General features: G+C 42.7%; 1 protein-coding gene across 2 annotated transcripts in view; it reads left to right on the top strand.

The window, feature by feature from the left end:
• Positions 1-17,921, top strand: part of MYO5B (myosin VB) — a 382,616-nt gene that overhangs the window by 352,416 nt on the left and 12,279 nt on the right. For both annotated transcript variants that reach the window (XM_077463013.1, XM_077463012.1), the window contains 7 exons: positions 675-873; positions 983-1,076; positions 3,235-3,378; positions 7,209-7,360; positions 9,778-9,867; positions 11,324-11,474; positions 14,700-14,988. In XM_077463013.1, the coding sequence (XP_077319139.1) occupies positions 675-873; positions 983-1,076; positions 3,235-3,378; positions 7,209-7,360; positions 9,778-9,867; positions 11,324-11,474; positions 14,700-14,988 (1,119 nt within the window). The remainder of the gene's footprint in view (positions 1-674; positions 874-982; positions 1,077-3,234; positions 3,379-7,208; positions 7,361-9,777; positions 9,868-11,323; positions 11,475-14,699; positions 14,989-17,921) is intronic.

The following is a 17,921-nucleotide window of genomic DNA, read 5'->3' as shown; positions in this document are numbered from 1 at the left end:
AGCAGGATCAGACAGCTGACAGCATCTATTACCAACACATATCACATACCTTCATCTCTTCAGAACCCCCTTGAACATTGTTGGTCTGAATATAGAAATAGCATGTACAGTATGCATACCTCCCACATGATAATGCCCAAGCCTGCCAATTGGTCTCCCAGGCCCTAGGCTTTGTGAGATGAGGGCCAAGGGCTGTGCATGGTCCCTACTATTTCTGCAGGGGGGACAAATGTGAAGGTAACGTTGTATAAGCTGCCAGTATGAACTGTGTGTCCCTGCTGGCTGTTTAGCAACCCACCACCATTCTTTTTTAAAAGAAAAATGTCCACTTTTAAGCTTGTCATAGACATATGACAGTTGTTAAGCATGAACATGATCTAGACACATGTCTATCCGCTGTCATATAAACATGTATGCTAGGCTTGCTTCAGCATACAAATCATACATGTTTTAAGTGAGCAGATCGGAGTGAAGTGGTCAAAGCAATGATTTCCAATGGGGTGACTTTTTCTCACCACAAGAGTGGTCAGCAATAGCGTAATCTCGTCCCACAGGCATGACCTGCTTGCCTAGTTCACCTGAAATTGGCTTGATTGAGTAACAGTTCTCCTAGTGGAAACCCTTTGATTGTTGTCACAGTTGGTCACATCTAAATGTCCACATGTATCCCGCAGGATCCTGGAGGCTCAGCTACAGGCCCAGAGCCAGCAGCATGAGGATGAGATGGAGGCAATGACTTCTCAGATCGAGTCTCTGAAGGAAGATCTAGAGAAGCAGCAGGAAGTTCTCCTCCAGGCACTGCAGCTCTCTCCTGAGGCTCAGGTGGAGTTCGGCATCCAGCAGGAAATCACACGACTCACCAATGAGAACCTGGTAAGATTATGCTCGCTATAACGTTTTGGAGGAGGTCTTCTTCAAAGTACAAAATTTTCCTTACGTTCCTCAGCTTAAGGAGATGTTCACATAGCTGTTTTCTTAACAGGACCTAAAAGAATTGTTGGAGAAGTCGGAGAAGAATGAGAAGAAACTGAAGAAGCAGCTAAAGCTGTATCAGAAGAGGATGCAGGAAACAGAAGGTACAGTGCTTGGGTCCAGACCATTTTCTATTGCTGATACTAGGCTGATATAAATGTGTCCTAATCAGGAGGGTGTAGGCAAACAGCACTCTGCTGTTTAGTTTATGGGTATGCAGGGGACAAATCAGTGAATCTCCGTACTGAGATCTGGGTGCAGGTAGATCTCAGCCCAGGGACTTAAACCTTTCGGTGCCCATATGGATTCAAAATGGTTAAAGGTCTGCACCAAGCAAACATGTAGGCTGCCATGGCTGGCCCTTCCTTCTAAAAACAGTAATTTCCTGTCTTCCATGCTGATCCAACAGCTGTAATACTTTTAGATTGATGACCCAGGAGTACACAGATGAAGACTTCTGATTTTGCTTCGACTTCACCGCCTTTAGGCTTACTTTGGGTCAGTGCTTGGAACTGTTTAAGCCAGAGGCAGTCAGATAACCAGCTCAGAAGGTGTGCTACGGTAGTGAACATGTTCCTTTTAACACAGATGTACTTAACATGTGAACATTGCTTTTCCTGTGTATGGCAAAGTAACATGTTCACTTTAAATGCAACCCTACCATCAGCACATAGTCACCTTTCTTTCACTCCCCTGTCACTTTTATTCATTCTCCGGAGTACAAGAAACACTCTAAATTGAGGAATACCCCCCTCCTCTGTATACTGAATGGATTTTCTCAGTAACATATATGTATACCCATTGCACCCAGTTCAGGCATATGAGAAATAAAAACCAGTACATGTGTGACCTGTCATGTAGACGTTACTGCAAGAAGTTCCCATCCTATTGTCTATTTTGATAGTGAGGCTCCCTGGAGGAGCTGCTGTCATTTATGGTGCCGGAGGCATCCTACAAACTGATAATAGTGTCACACGGGGTGGCTAGCTGAGGGAAAAAAAGGCAAAATAGATGGAGGATCAGTTAAAGTGATATTAAAGTCTTTTTTTTTTCTTTTTTAAATAATAAAATAAACATGCTATACTTATCTGCTCTGTGTAATGGTTTTGCACAGAGCAACCCAGATCCTCCTCTTCTCAGGTCCCTCGCCAGAGCTCCTGGCCCCACCCTCCTGCCAGGTACCCCCACAGCAAGCTGCTTGCTGTGGGGGCACCCAAGCAGGCTTGCTCACGGCCCGTGGCTCTGTGTATCCATTCACACACAGATGTGTGGCTCGGCCCCACCTCCTCCCTCTCCTAATTGGCTCACTGGCTGTGATTGACAGCAGCAGGAGCTAATCAGGAGTATGAGTCTCTGGAGAGGCAAGGCTCTTGTGGACATGGCTGGATCAACAGGGGGCTCAGGTAAGTATTGGGGGGGCGGGGCTGCTGCACACAGAAGGTAAAAAAACCTTGTGCCTTTACAACCACTTTAAGCCAGCCATACAGGGATCAGTTTAGCAGGGACCAGACAAATTTCAATCCATGAATGGGCAGGGTGGTTGTACAGAAGTCGATCTAGCTATTGACTTCTGTACAACCGTCAGATTTTTGGCATTCTACCAGTGCCACCGGCTATAGACGGCATTGCTGATCAGTGAATTCTGATGGCGGGGAAGTCTCTCTGCTGTCAGAATTCTCTTTGTGCACCAGGGAGGATTCCCCCACCCCCCATCAACTTGCTGGTTGAAAATAAATAAATGGATCATCAATGGGCTGCTTTAGAATACTGTTGCCGCTCTCTCTAAAGGCAGTACAGACAATTGGCAGGATCAACCAATCTAGGAATATATTTATTAAAGAAATACCTTGCTGGAGAGGAAGATGTACCTGAGATTCTACAGTGCAAGGATCTCCCTGCTTCTGATTCATCCATTCTATGATAGTGTCCTCCTACCACCTCAACTGTGGCTTTTGAATGTACCCCCATTGGTGATTGGAAAGGGGGGGCTATAGCTCTCACACGAGGAAGCAAAGCCCTGCTCCTCTACGAAGATGGCCACCTCCACACAGAGACATGGTGCAGAACAAGAAATGGTAAGTCATTAATGGCAATAGATTAGTGACAATGAGAGCCCAGGAAATGCTGGTGATTAGTTCTTTGTCCTCTGCTTTTCGTCAGTTAACCACTGGAACTCTCCAAAACCTCTCAACACAGAGATGTGCACAATAATTGCTTTGATGGCTCTAACGTGTGCAATGGTGTTGTTTTCCCTCAATGCAGGCACTCCAGACATTGTCCAACCAGAGCGGAAGCAGCCAGAGCTGACCAGGCAGGTGACGGTACAGCGCATCGAGAAGGACTTCCAGGGCATGCTGGAGTATTATAAGGAGGACGAGCCTCTCCTCGTCAGGAACCTCGTATTAGGTCAGTAAAATTCCAGGCAAGCAGATAAGGACATTCTTTTAGTTCACTTAGGCTAGGTTTCCACTAGTACGACTTTTCATGCGATTTGGGACTGAAAAGTCGCATGACAAGTTGTACCCCTTGATTTCCAATAAGTATCGTTCATATCTGTGTGACTTCAAGACACAGCGACTTCAAAGTAGTCCCTGCACTACTTTGGTCCCACGTTGATGCGATTTGACCTCAAGAATACGCAGACATTGCTTCAAGCCGCAGCAAAAAATTGTGGCAAAATCGCGCAACTTTGGGGACGCAATAGTGGAAACATAGCCTTAGTCAATACAGTTGCTGCACACATGCTGAAAGTTAAAAGCAGGTTTGCAGTTAGAATGCCTGCTCTGCAAGCTGATGATTAAGATGTGGAGGTACATTTTCACATATACAATTGAGCTAAAATGTTTGCATACCCTGGACTGATCATGCCACATGTCTTTTATTTAAGGATAGTGATCACATGAAGCCATTTATTATCACATAGTTTTTTTAGATCCTTTTTAAACCATAATGATAGCAGAAATCACCCAAATGGCCCTGATAAAAAGTTTACACACCCTGGAATGTTTGGCCTTGATACAGACATAGAAGGTGGCACATACAGGTTAAAATGGCAATTAAAGTTTCATTTCTCACATTTGTGTTTTTTTTAAATCACAATTGGTGTCTGTGTATAAATAGTTAATGAGTTTGTTAGCTCTCACATGGATGCACTAAGCAGGCTAGACACTGAGCCATGAGGCGGTATAAAAGAACAGTCAAAAGACCTGCATAACAAAGTAATGGAACTTTATAAAGATGGAAAAGAATATAAAGAGATCACATTACACATACACAAGCATTCAGGCCTTAAAGTGTTACTGAACCCACAACACTAAAATCAGTCTGTATATACAGTAAAGCATGCTTGTTATACTCACTGTGGACCCTAAGGGGTTAATCCTCTACATTGTGTAAAAAGGCTGTTTGATCCTGTCTTCTCTAAACTTCCACGTCTTCCAGAGTCCCCAAACTACCCCCTGATAGAACAGAGCCTTGGGGGCACTCTGCACATGCTCAGTTTGCGTATTGCTAGAGAGTTCTTTTTTTTTCTTGGGAGAGTGCATGTGATAAGCACAGGGCCAATCAGCACTGTACAGAAAGAGGTGATGTGTCCTTATAGGACAGTCAGAGCAGAATGAAAATTCCTCCTACAAGGTGTAACCAGGCATTGATAGAAGTCACAAGATGCTTTATACTGCTGATGAGAAATTTGCCTTTTCTCATTTTGCTCTGACTGTAGCGGCGCAAACTGAGCATGTGCAGAGTGCCCCCAAGGCTCTGTTCTATCAGGAGATAGTTTGGGGACTCTGGAAGACGTGGAAGTTTAGAAAAGTTTATATTTACTAAAATTATTGTATTTCTACGTTCTTTGTACTGTGGCAGACCAGATATAGTGAATGCAGGGTCCTGGGTTTAGTATCATTTTATTATTGAGTTTCCACATGCCTGCTGGAGGTTGGAAGTCGGCTTGCAGTAGGTGTTCTATCTCTGTAAGTTAATGGTAAGGAATGGAGGTACTTAGGCTGGCCAGTGGAAATAAGGAGGTCGGAGTTCAGAACTTAGCCCAGGTGTTGAACTGGTCAGCTCCTGGGCTTTAATTGGGTAGTTACAGTGCTTCCTGTAGATCCAGAGGCTATAGCCCTGGCCATACATTGTACTATTTTTTTTTATTTTTTTTATTCAATTTCTTTTAGATCAGGGTCTGCCTGATTGCATACAAATTGAAAGTGTTTAGTATTGACCACATATTATATGGTTTTGCTAAATCTAAATGAAAATTGTATAATGTATGGCCAGCCTAGGGCTGAGTTGATGCAGTTCTGTCCATCCCCTCCCCCTCCAGCAATCCATCACTGCTAGAGTACTCACTATTGGAAGTGATCTGTTGCTGCAGAGCTACATGGGATGCTGGATCAGATCTTCACTGCCCTGCTGCTAACAAAGAAAACAAAATATTGGCATGCATTAAAAAGGGGATCAACTCCAGAGATAAAACGATAATTCTCCCGCTCTACAAGACTCTGGTCCGGCCGCACCTGGAGTATGCTGTCCAGTTCTGGGCTCCAGTCCTCAGGAAGGATGTACTAGAAATGGAGCGATGTACAAAGAAGGGCAACAAAGCTAATAAAGTGTCTGGAGGATATTAGTTATGAAGAAAGGTTGTGAGCTCTGAACTTATTCTCTTTGGAGAAGAGATGCCTGAGAGGGGATATGATTTCAATTTATAAATACCGTACTGGTGACCCCACAATAGGGATACATTTTTTTTCGCGGAAGGGAGTTTAAAAAGACACGTGGTCACTCATTAAAAATTAGAAGAAATTAAGTTTTACCATAAACTACGTAGAGGGTTCTTTACTGTAAGAGCGGCAAGGATGTGGAATTCACTTCCACAGGCGGTGGTCTCAGCGAGGGGCATCAATAGTTTAAAAAAAACTATTAGATAAGTACCTGAACCACCGCAACATACAGGGATATACAATGTAATACTGACATATAATCACACACATAGATTGACTTGATGGACTTGTGTCTTTTTTTCAAACTCACTTAGGCTCCATGCACACTGAAGCTGATAAACTGCAGTTTATTGGCGTTTGGGCGTTTTTTGTAAAAGCCCATAAACTCCACTCTATGTTAGCCTATGTGTCCATGCACACATGGACGTTTTTCAGCTTTAATGAGCAGTGGAGTTTATGGGCTTTTTTCTGAACGCCAGAAATTCGCGTTCAAAGTGCCGTTTTTCAGCGGCAAAAAACGACAAACGCTCATTAACGCTCATTAACGCTCGTTCATTAGTGTTCGGCATTCTATTTTTCAATGCATTGTGGGATTTTTGGAGTGTCCTCTGTGTATTTTTATAAAAAACGCCCATTAACGCTAACGCTGTAAAACGCTCATTAACGCTCATTAACGCTAGTATAAAACGCTGTTAAAAGCAGGTTTTTCAACCAGCGTTTTCTGCCAGAAATCTGGTGTCCAGAAATAGCTTTTTTGAGCTTCAGTGTGCATGGAGCCTTACTATGTAACTATGTATAGGTAAGCCTTCTTATAGGTTGGCCTATAGGTAAAAGTTTGCAGAGGAAGTTTACTTCCTCTTTAAGGCAACATGTATAAGCAACACACAGAGTGCTGCAACACACCATAGTGCAATGGCGTGTGTCAGGGCTCCAATTTTTGTGGCATTTTTATGGCATATCTGATTTTCAGGGCAATTTGGTGTGCTGGCAACCTATACATTTAAAAGGGGCTGTCTTACTGCAACGCACATAAATGCACAACATCACGCACATTAATATTTGCTAACACAGCATAAAAATTTAAATAGGACCTCAGTGATTTATTCTTTAATGTAAAAGACATTTATGAAACATATGGAAGCCATCTATGTTTTTCCAGTGGTGTAAACGTATCATGTGGTAGCAAATAAAAAGTTTTTCATAAGTTCCATTTGCATGTGATCGCTGCTACATACTAGATGTAGCTCACACCGCACAAAGACATTCGTTCTATCTGTTTAGTGATCCATGTAAAAAAAAATTGGAAAACCATTTAACATTTTCCTTCCACTTCACAATTATGAGCCACTTTGTGTTGGTCTATCACATAAAATCCCAATAAAATACATTTATGTTTTTGGTTGTAACATGACAAAATGTGGAAAATGTCAAGGGGTATGAATACTTTTTCAAGGTGCTGTAGATCTATTGTTAACCATCATCATCCCCCCTTTATAATTGTTCTATCTCTTGCAGACCTGAAGCCTGAGCTGACCTCTGCGACTGTGCCGTGTCTGCCTGCGTACATCTTGTTTATGTGCATCAGACACGCCGACTATATAAATGACGATCAAAAGGTCCACTCACTGCTCACCTCCACCATCAATGGCATCAAGAAAGTGCTTAAGGTAAAAGCCCAGCGTCTGGCGATTACATACTGCAGAAATTATAGGTCTCCGTTATATAGTATGCATTGAAAATGGATATTTCGGTCAATCACGTTCTTCCAATCAATTATAATTTTCACTTCTTCTACAGTTTTTTTAGATTTCCGTACAGCAAGCTACAAGCTCTGTTACATTATAAGACTGAGACTTAAAGTTCTCAGAGCTAGTTATTTGTTTCTGAGGCCTTGGCTCCATATTCTGTCATAAGAACTACAAATAACACTAGTGTGGAGCATTTACCAAACGCATGGTTGGCCATACTCACTAAGGCCCCTTTCACACTGTGGTTTTGATCAGGTTTGCCGATCAGTTTTTAAGACGGACCTAATCAGAAAGTCCATGCATGCCTATGACCAGGCAGGTGTAAATAGACTTTTACACCACACGTGCCATTCCTTCAGAGGTCTGTACTGTACACGGTTCTCCCATGTGCATGCGTGGGATCGGCTTGTCCGGTCAGACAGCAGGAGCCCTTAAACCTGGAATTAAAGGGGTTGTAAAGTCTTAAGCCGCGTACACACGGGCGGACTGTCTGTCCAACTTAGTCCGCCGAAACACATTTCAGCGGACAGTCCGCACGTGTGTGGGCTTCAGCGGACTTTTTCAGCGTGCAGTCTGGCGGACTAAGTATTTCGGAATTTCCGTAATATTGTCCGTCCAACTTTGGTTTCAGCGGACAGTCCGCTCGTGAGTAGGCTAGTTGGACGGACTAAGTATGGCGCATGCTCACAAAGGATTTACACGGCGGAAGGTTGCATTGCTGTGTAGGTTGCATGCGCGGGAGTGACGTAATCGCGGCTCCGTCTAATGACATCGCCGGAGCAGCGAGACCCACCAAGAAGATGGATGCTCCGTACACAAGGGGACAGCGGTGACTTCACTGGCTCCTGTGTCAGGTAAGTGACACATAATGGACTACTATGCGACACATAGTAGTCCATTCTTTACCTTTGCAGGGAATCGAAGAGGAAGTAAACCCATTAGGGTTTACTTCCTCTTTAATGCATTCTATGCATTAAGATGAAAAACCTTCAGTGCTGCAGCTTCCCCCAGAGCACCCCCCCCCCCCTTTTTCTTACCTGAGCCGATCCGCTTCAGCGGCGTGTTCAAGTCGAGCGTCTCCAGCTGCTGTCCCTGTCCTCATTAGATAGATTAATAGCAGCGGGAGCCAATCTTCTGCTGCTGTCAATCAAATCCAGTGACACAGAAGCCAGGGGTGGGGCTGAGTGCTGCTGTCTCAATAGAGCAGCTTTCCGTGGGGTCGCCCGATAAAGAGGAGGAGCCAGGAGCGCCACTGGGGCACTCCCAGAAGGAGAGAATTGGGGCTGCTCTTTGCAAAACCCTTTCACAGAGCAGGTAAGTATAACATGCCTGTTATTTAAAGTGGTTGTAAACTCTCCCCCACAACTTTGTCCCATGTAAATCAGCATAAACAACCCTAATGAACACTGCTTGTAGATATCTTCTTACTTTCTTAGTATTGTTGTAATCCTTTTTGTTCTTTAGAATGACATCACTGAGCATGCACAGATCTCCCCTGATTTACATCACACTCTGTGTGCTTGTCTGTCTATTATCAGGACTTCCTATAGCACAACAATGAAATACCAGGAGACTTAATCACTCAGAGCTTCCTCCTACACCCAATGTGACATCACATGTGGCGTAAACCTGGCCATCGGACATCATTACTGCAGTCTTATCAGCTGAAGCTGATACGACTCACACAGGCAAACACTAGATAATCGTCACAAGTAAATACTATGAAATAAAACAAGTCAGCTATCAACAGGGAAGCAGGGTTGCCATAGAAACATTGAAATTGAGAAGGAGGCTTGGTTAACAGTACAGGAAGTGCTCAATGTAAGGGCGGAAATACACTCCACTGTGAAAACAATACTTAAGATGGAGCTGCCTAACCCCTAAAAACAAGTTTTTTTTAAAGTTTCTTTAAACAGTAAGTATTATGCGATTTGGGCTGGATTACAGTGGCTACAGTTTGATAATTACTTATTATAGTGGACTAAATGAAAAGAAGCATCAGAGTGGGAGAGTTTACCTCCTCTTTAAAAAAAAAAATCTTTACAATGACTTTAAGACTGGGTGAAGATGGAAGGTCTGTCAGCAGTGACAGCACGGTGCTGGAGGGCTTCATTCTAAGGCAAGTCTCTGATAATATGTTAGTATGACATTTGACACCCCCCCCCCCCCCTCGAGTTTACCACCCCTTTAACCAAATACCATATTGTATTAAAGGTCTGTTTTTTTCTTATAATAAATTCCTTTGGATCTTATGGTTGGATCTCAGCACTTATTTTATTGAAGGGCTACAGGGAATTCAGAGCAACGCTGTTAAAATATTTCTCTTTGATTGGCAGAAACACCACGATGACTTCCGGATTACATCCTTCTGGCTCTCAAACTCCAGTCGTCTCCTCCATTGTTTGAAGCAATATAGCGGGGATGAGGTAAGTGTGTACCTACACCTCCAACTACACTCTACAAATCCACATAATCATCACACGGAATCATAATGCTTTCTATGGGTTACCTGACCTCAGGAGGAGAGCACACCTGTGTAACCCTTGCCACTAAAAACATACTAAATCGGCCTTTCTCAACCAGGGTTCCCCCCAGAGGTTGTTAGTGGCTCCTTGAGGACAGAGCCGTGCAAGATTTAATTTAATGATTTTTGCTAAAGATAGATTTTGAGCGGTTGGTGGGGTAAGGTTTAGGTTCATTTGGTTCTTTATTAATTTTTGAAAACTCTCTACAACCTACTCATAATGCTGATGTACCATGAGTTTTGGTAGGGGTTCCTGAAGACCTGAAAACTATTTCAAGGTTCCTTCCATGGTAAGAAAGTTGTGAGAGGCTATACAATATTGTTGTTTAATGCTTGGTGTAGCTTGGACCAATGTAACTATGCATATACCATACTTGTGGGATCTAGGGTTGCCACCTTTTCTTCGAGCCAAACCCGGACACTTTAGTGTCGCATTGCAACATTTTTGTTGGAGTAGAATTGTAAAAGACCTGGGGCACCTTTTGAGTGCACCATGGAGAGTAGTAATTCGGCGAACAGTGGGTGTGGCCAAATTGTGTTAAAAGATTTGTGTGTGAATATCTTGGTTACTTGCCACAGTCTGGTCTGAATAAGGTGTCTGGGTTTCAGGCAGCCTAAAACCCAGGCATATGACTTAAAGCCCGGACTGTCCAGGTGAATCCAAGTCTGCTGGCAACCCTAGGTGTCACCCCCCCCCCCCCATAATACAGAGGTCAGTGTCACCCCCTTCTTCAAAATAAAGAGAATAATGTCACCCTCCTTCATAGTACAGGGGTCAGTGCTCCCCTTTGCCCCCCCCTTTGTAATACAGGGGTCAATATCACCCCAACCATAATACCAGGACTCTCCATAGTCCCCCCAATTAGATCAGTTGGACTGGAGGTAATACTGGACGTATGTGTGCCGGTTTCAGGTGGACTGAAACCCAGATGCATGTGTCAAAACTCGAACTGTCCGGGTGAAAACTGGACAGGTGACAACTCTTGTGGGATCCCTTTTAGAAGCTGGAAATCACTGAAGTAGACATAACTACTCCAGTGACCTCCACTAGTGTTCAGGTCCTGTGCCGAGTGGCTGCCCTCCTGCATTCTGAACACAGGAGGTCAGCCGCTCAGCATGGGCACCATTCAGAAAGTGCTTTATATTTTCTCAAGGAATGCAAAGCCTTCTCTGATTGTAGAGAGTGTGACATCACCACCTTCCACCTCGACCAATCATAGAATGCTTTGCATTCATAAAGGATTCTGGTTTAATGCGTTTTTTTTAATTATTTTTTATTGATGGATCCGATGATGCCCATGTGAACGTTTCTTATGCTATTTACAGTATATACAAATAATTCTAATATCCTCTTTTAGGGTTTCATGACCAGCAATTCTCAGAAGCAGAACGAGCATTGCCTCCGAAACTTCGATCTCACCGAGTACCGTCAGGTTCTTAGTGATCTGTCCATCCAAATCTATCAGCAGCTCATAAAGATCGCAGAGGCTCTCCTGCAGCCAATGATAGGTGAGTGAAGTGCCCAATCTGGGGGACAGACGGATAATCATAGAACAGTCTCTGTTGTGTTACACAGAGCCCAGTCTTCTGAATTGATCTTTTGCATGCTTTTAGGACACAGTCACACAATAACAAAGTGCGCTGTAATCCACGCTATTTTGTGCATTAAGGGGTGCTGACTTGGGCAACAGAGCCAAACTCTCTATGCATTGAACTGTGCTATAATGCATTGCAGTGCACTGTGGATATATGTTTGTGTCCTAGTGTGCTTTGAATGGCAACACACATCTCCTGTGCGTTGTGGTGATGTACGCACTTTATAACACACATTATGTGTACAAGCACTGAAAGTAGTATGCTCAGTGGGAAATGCTTATCAACTAATTTTTGCCCCAGAGGACACACAGGGGTTGTTTTAGGGTGGATTCAAACGCAGGCATTTTTAGTGCATTTTGCAGATTTGCACTACAGAACATGTTCCATAGGAAACCATGTTAGATGGACTGTAGTGCAAATATGCAAAAAGCACTGAAAATGCATAGGTGTGAATCCAGCCTTACTAAAGGCAAACAGACTGTGCACTTTGCAAAGTGCAGTTGCTGCAGAATTTACTAGATGAGGCAAAGCCTCATTTTGCAAATAATAATCATATGCAAGAAAAATTAAAAAAATAGCGCACCGAATGGAAATTTTGGTACCGAAACTTCAGGATGCACTTGGCTGAAACTGAAAATAACAGTTTAAAAAACATATATATATATATATATATATATATATATATATATATATATATATATATATATATTGTATTATATTTGCCTTTTTAATTAATATCATGAATTTAAATGAATATGAGTTTATTGTTGGCCATTATCTGCACTTTTTGTGCAAGAAAAGCTCAAGAAAAATGCATCCCTTTAAATTCTATTTATGTTTGCACAATGGTCTGTTGTGCTTCTGTTGTGTTAAAAATCTTGTTTGCTGCATTTTTGGTCAGTTAAAAAAAATCTGCACCAAAAACGCACCTCCGCGTTGAAATGCATTAAATATGCAGCAAGAACGCAAATCACAGTAAACTCACGGCAAAATCGCGTGCGCCGTAGGCCCCTTTATCGGCAAAATGCTGAAAACGCTATTTTCGGCCGATATGTTTCGGCCTATGAAATTACGGTGCATCTCTGTAAAAAAAAAAAAAAGACAGCATTTTTGCTTGCGCATGATTGGATGATGGAAGTCAGCAGAGCTTCCCCTCATTTACTAAGGTCTGAAGAAAATGCCCTTGCAGAGTGCAACTGCACTTGCAAAGTGCACAGTCTATTTGCCTTCAGTAAATAACCCCATAGAGGCTGTGCTCTGAAACATTAGATGGACACTTGTAAATAGAAAAATAAATAAGATTCATACTAAATAATAAATGTGAAGTCCATAGGTGAATCCATATGGATTATATTCATCTGTGCAAAAATGTCCACAAGCAATGTGATAATATATCAATCTCTTTGATGGCAGTGTCCATCATCCATCACCAAAAACCGCAGTGTAGAAACTGCTTACCAGCTCCTGTAGACCCCTCATTATAGGGGGCCGGTGTAAGCTTGTGGCTTAAAACCCAGCTGGGGCCTTTCTCCGTGTCTCAGGGCTTCTCTACACTTCCGATGTCACTCCACATAGCATAAAATATTTGGTGGGTTTATTAAGTAATAAAATTATAACACTCACGGCAGTAGGTATGCAAAAGCTCCTTAAGTTTGGCTTGTCAGCCAGGACACAACCAAACAAACCGGTCCGTCAGGACACAAGCGAGATGGTGGTGTCGACACATCGCTCCGCCCTACTTGTTTCGTCACAAATTACGTCGTCCTGGGGCAGAGCTTCCTCTCATTTACTAAGCTCTGAAGCAAATGCCCTTGCAGAGCGCAAATGCACTTGCAAAGTGCACAGTATGGTTGCCTTCAGTAAATAACCTCATAGAGCCCGTGCTCTGTAACATTGGCTAGACGACTGTAAATACCTGTAGACCGCTGTAGATAGATACCAGTAGTAAAAGTAAAACAAAGAAGCAGCTTTACTTATGGGCCCAGTGGTACTTTACGCCATTCTGGGTGTGATAACAAAAAGAGAACATAAATGCTGTATATAAAGTTTATAATTATACAATTCTGAAGTTCACTCTGTTGTGTTGCAGCACTGCAATGCCATTCATTCTAATTGCAACCCTGTGCACTTTGCCAATACACACGTGTTACATCATAGTAATACACTACTGTGCATTGTTGTGCTCTACATTACAAAAAATAATGCATGTACCTTTTGTGGTACATTAAAGAGGAAGTAAACCCTGATGGGTTTACTTCCTTTTTGTCTCCCTGCAAAGGTAAAGCATAATGGACTACTATGCATCGCTAGTAGCCCATTATGTGTCACTTACCTGACAAAGGAACCAGCGATGTCACTCCTGTCCCCTGTAGTCCGGAGCGTCCATCTTCTTCCGGATATCGCTGCTCCGGCCACTCACAGCGCCGGAGCAGTGATGACGTCACTCCCGTGCATGCGCGTGGGAGCCGTTAGCAGCGTCATGCTGCTAACGGCGATAGTGCGCTTGTGTGCCGCTGTCTGTCGCTGTCTTTTAGTAAATATCTCCTAAACCGTGTAGGTTTAGGAGATATTTATTGGACCTACAGGTAAGCCTTAATCTAGGCATACCTGTAGGTCAAAGCGGTTTGTAAGGGTTTACAACCACTTTAAGCAGCCCATTTAAACAAATGTACTGCTGTAAAATGGCGCATTGGTAACACACCGTGCAATGAAGGTTAACACATTTCAACAGTGTGAATCCAGCCTCAAACATGTTGAAAAGGTGACGTTATACTTTAAATGGGATGGTCCTGTCAAACCTGATATTCAACCAGCCACAGTCTGCCCAAATCCGAAACAAGTCACTCCCTTCTGACAGCTTCTACATCAACTCATGTGACCCCCGGGGAAGGGGAGCCATGGAATCGCACTTCTCTGCCTGTGTCATGTAAAATTGTGAATAGTGGACACTTCAAGGCCTTGTATAAATATAATAGAACGATATTCGTAATATTATTTATAAGGTTTTTTTTTTTTTTCCTGCCTTGGCTCGGTATAGCAACATATCCAAAATAATTGTGGAGTTACCTTCAAAGTGAAAAAAGAAAAAAGTTTGTAATTCAATGTGATTTTTTTTTTTTTTTTTTTTGACTTTTTTAGTGTCGGCCATGTTGGAAACAGAGAGTATTCAGGGTTTGTCAGGAGTGAAGCCAACTGGATATCGGAAAAGATCCTCCAGTATGGCGGATGGCGGCGACAACTCCTACAGCCTGGAAGCCATCATCCGCCAGCTGAACGCCTTCAATCTCGTCATGTGTGATCACGGTCTGGACCCGGAAATTATCCAGCAAGTGTTCAAACAGCTCTTCTACATGATCAACGCCGTGTCACTGAACAACCTCCTTCTGAGGAAAGACATCTGTTCCTGGAGCACCGGCATGCAGCTCAGGTAACCCACTGCGCTAAATCTGAGGGACGCGGTAGCGGCGGCCTTCTGCCTTCCAGTTTTACATCTAAGCAGTGCTAATTTTGATGTCAAATTTCAATTTAGTTTTAGCCCTAGTCTTTTGACTAAAATGGCATTTTTAGTTTTAGTCGTATTTAGTCATCTGAATCAGGGGGTCTCCAAACGTTCTAAACAAAGGGCCAGTTTTTTTTCCTTTAGGGGGGGCCGGACTGCGGCCAACGGGAATAGAAATTTTCCTGGCATCAGTGGGAGTAAACATCACCACATTTGGTATGGGGGGGGGGGAAATACCACCCTATAGTTGGCATCCTTGGGAGGAATGGTGCCCCATTGTTTATGAAAAACAAAACAAAAAAGGAAGGCGCACTGACCTAGTGCATTACCATAAAAAGAGCTTTATTAAAAACAGAACAAATAGCAAAATGGCTACTCACAAACGAGTATTGATCAAAGGCAAAATCAATACAATTGGATCCATCGCACCGAACATCGACAAATCCAGATCAGATGTCAGATGAATTGGCAAATACCTCAATGAAAACGGCTAACGTGTTTCGGGGGTGACCCCCTTTCTTCAGAGCCAAATATAAGCAATGGAATTTGATCTGGATTTTTCGATGTTCAGTGCGATGGATCCAATTGTATTGATTTTGCCTTTGATCAATACTTGTTTGTGAGTAGCCATTTTGCTATTTGTTCTGTTTTTAATAAAGCTCTTTTTATGGTAATGCACTAGATCAGTGCGCCTTCCTTTTTTGTTTTGTTTTTCTCCAGTATCTGAACACCCAATGTTCTAAAGGAGGGCTGCAAGACCTTTTGACACTACCATCCTAAACTGTCGGTATCACACTTCAAAGACCAAGGCACCAGAGCGCAGGAGAAGTTGTTGTTTTTGCCCCATTGTTTATGTCCGTTGACAGTAGTGTCTCCTATCAGAGGGAGGAATAATGCCCCAAGGGCCGGATAAAGGCAAGCAAAGGGCCGCAGTTTGGAGAACACTGATCTGAAAACTGAAATGGAATTTTCTTTGCTTTTAGTTTTTGGCACTGAAAACTTGCAGCTGACAAAAATACTATGACGAAAATATTTTTGTCAACGAAATTAGCACTCCATCTAAGCTGGATATTTTTCATATTTGCATCCACTCATTGTGATAGTAGGCCACTTTAGACCCCTGTATAATATAATTGCACAACATCTGCAATATCTGAGTTCTCTTTAGTCCTCCTGTTTGAGCATCTACTTTTTCAGACTTTTTATGTATGTATTTGCACGTATTTATGCACATTTTTGCGTATATGCGTTTGCGTATTTTCATGCAAATGCACAAAGACTTATTCACGCGTTCTCCTCCTGCACAAAATGTAAATGGACATTTGTGCGTATTTGCGCACGAGGTGTAAATTACTAACCATAAAAGCTGATTTTTCTATGTTTTTTTTTTTTTTTTTTTACTGAAGAATGCACATTGCTTGTTAATGCGTGTGTGTATGCATAGCCACATTACAATTAATGGGCTGTATTTTAGCTCATTAAAAAAAAAAAAAAAAAAAGCTGTACTGAGCTTTTTCAAGCTGCAGCCTGCAAGAGGCCTTAATCAAACCCTTGTAAAACATGTCTTGTAGGAGTAAAGAGCAGCACAAGTCCAGTCAGTGTATTTCATATATTATTCTGTTTTTTTTTTGTCACAAGAACCACTGATAAGGAGCTACAGAACACAATAGAGATTAGAGACCTTGCTTGTATTTCTGAATATCTCTTTTTCAATCAGAAAAGTGCTCTTTTTATAGTAGCACTGAATTTGCAATCTGAAAGCTCACCAGTAGAGGTCACCAGTGCTACATTGTGCATTTGCCCTTGTTCTTGTACTGTAGCATAGTGGTGGTCAACTTTCTTCATATAGGGGACCTCAAGTGCAACCCCTGATGTCTCCAAAAGGGCCGTACATAATGTTCAGTAACTCAGACCTGCAACAGTAGATGGTCATACACTGTGAACATGAGATCGGAGTACATTGGAGATTGGAGACCTGAGACTGCTGTTACAGATCCTTTACATTATTATTATAATACAGGATTTATATAGCGCCAACAGTTTGCTCAGCGCTTAGCAAAATAAAGGCAGACATTACATTTGCATTACAATTTGGTACAAGATGAATCAGATGGCCCTGCTCATTAGAGCTTACAATCTAAAATGGAAGGGTCAATTGATACAAAAGGTAATAGCTGTGTGAGAGGAGCTGATGGAGGAAGTAAAACAGTGTTAGTTAGAAGCAAGATAGGCTTCTTTAAAGAGAAGGGTTTTCAGGGATCATCTAAAGATGGATAGATTAGGGACAGTCGGACAGATTGGGGTAGGGAGTTCCAAAGGATAGGAGAAGCTCTAGAGAAATCCTGGAGGTGAGCATGGGAGGAGGTGACAAGGGAGCTAGAGAGCAGGAGGTCTTGGGAGGACCGAAGAGAACGGATTGGTTAGTGATGTAGCCGTGGGCAGAGTTATGGATGGTGTTGTAAATTATTGTTAGTACTTTTAATTGTATTAGTTGGGTGAGTGGAAGCCAGTGGAGGGATTGGCAGAGAGGGGTGGAGGACACTGAATGGCTGGTAAGGGGGATGAGTCTTGCAGTTGCATTCATTATGGACTGAAGGGGGGATAGTCTATGTAAAGGTAATCCAATGAGGAGGGAGTTGCAGTAATTGAGGTGAGCGGGGAGTGAATTGGAAGCTTGGTGGTGTGATTGGGCGTATTCTGGAAATGTTGCGGCGGCATGATTTGGACTGGGATTGGATGTGGATTTACACATCAATGTTTCTACATTCTGTGTTCCCTACATCCTCTTAAAAAATGACGCGTATCACATTTGATTCTTCTTTCATCAAAATTAATTTTGAAAAATCAGAGGGATAAAATAA

The sequence above is a fragment of the Lithobates pipiens genome, unplaced genomic scaffold (genome assembly GCF_037356315.1).
Source record: "Lithobates pipiens isolate NorthernLeopardFrog02 unplaced genomic scaffold, aLitPip1_a1.2 Scaffold_3, whole genome shotgun sequence".
Taxonomy (NCBI): domain Eukaryota; kingdom Metazoa; phylum Chordata; class Amphibia; order Anura; family Ranidae; genus Lithobates; species Lithobates pipiens.
Note: the sequence above shows the minus strand (reverse complement) of the source record. Positions and strands in the feature narration are given on the sequence as shown.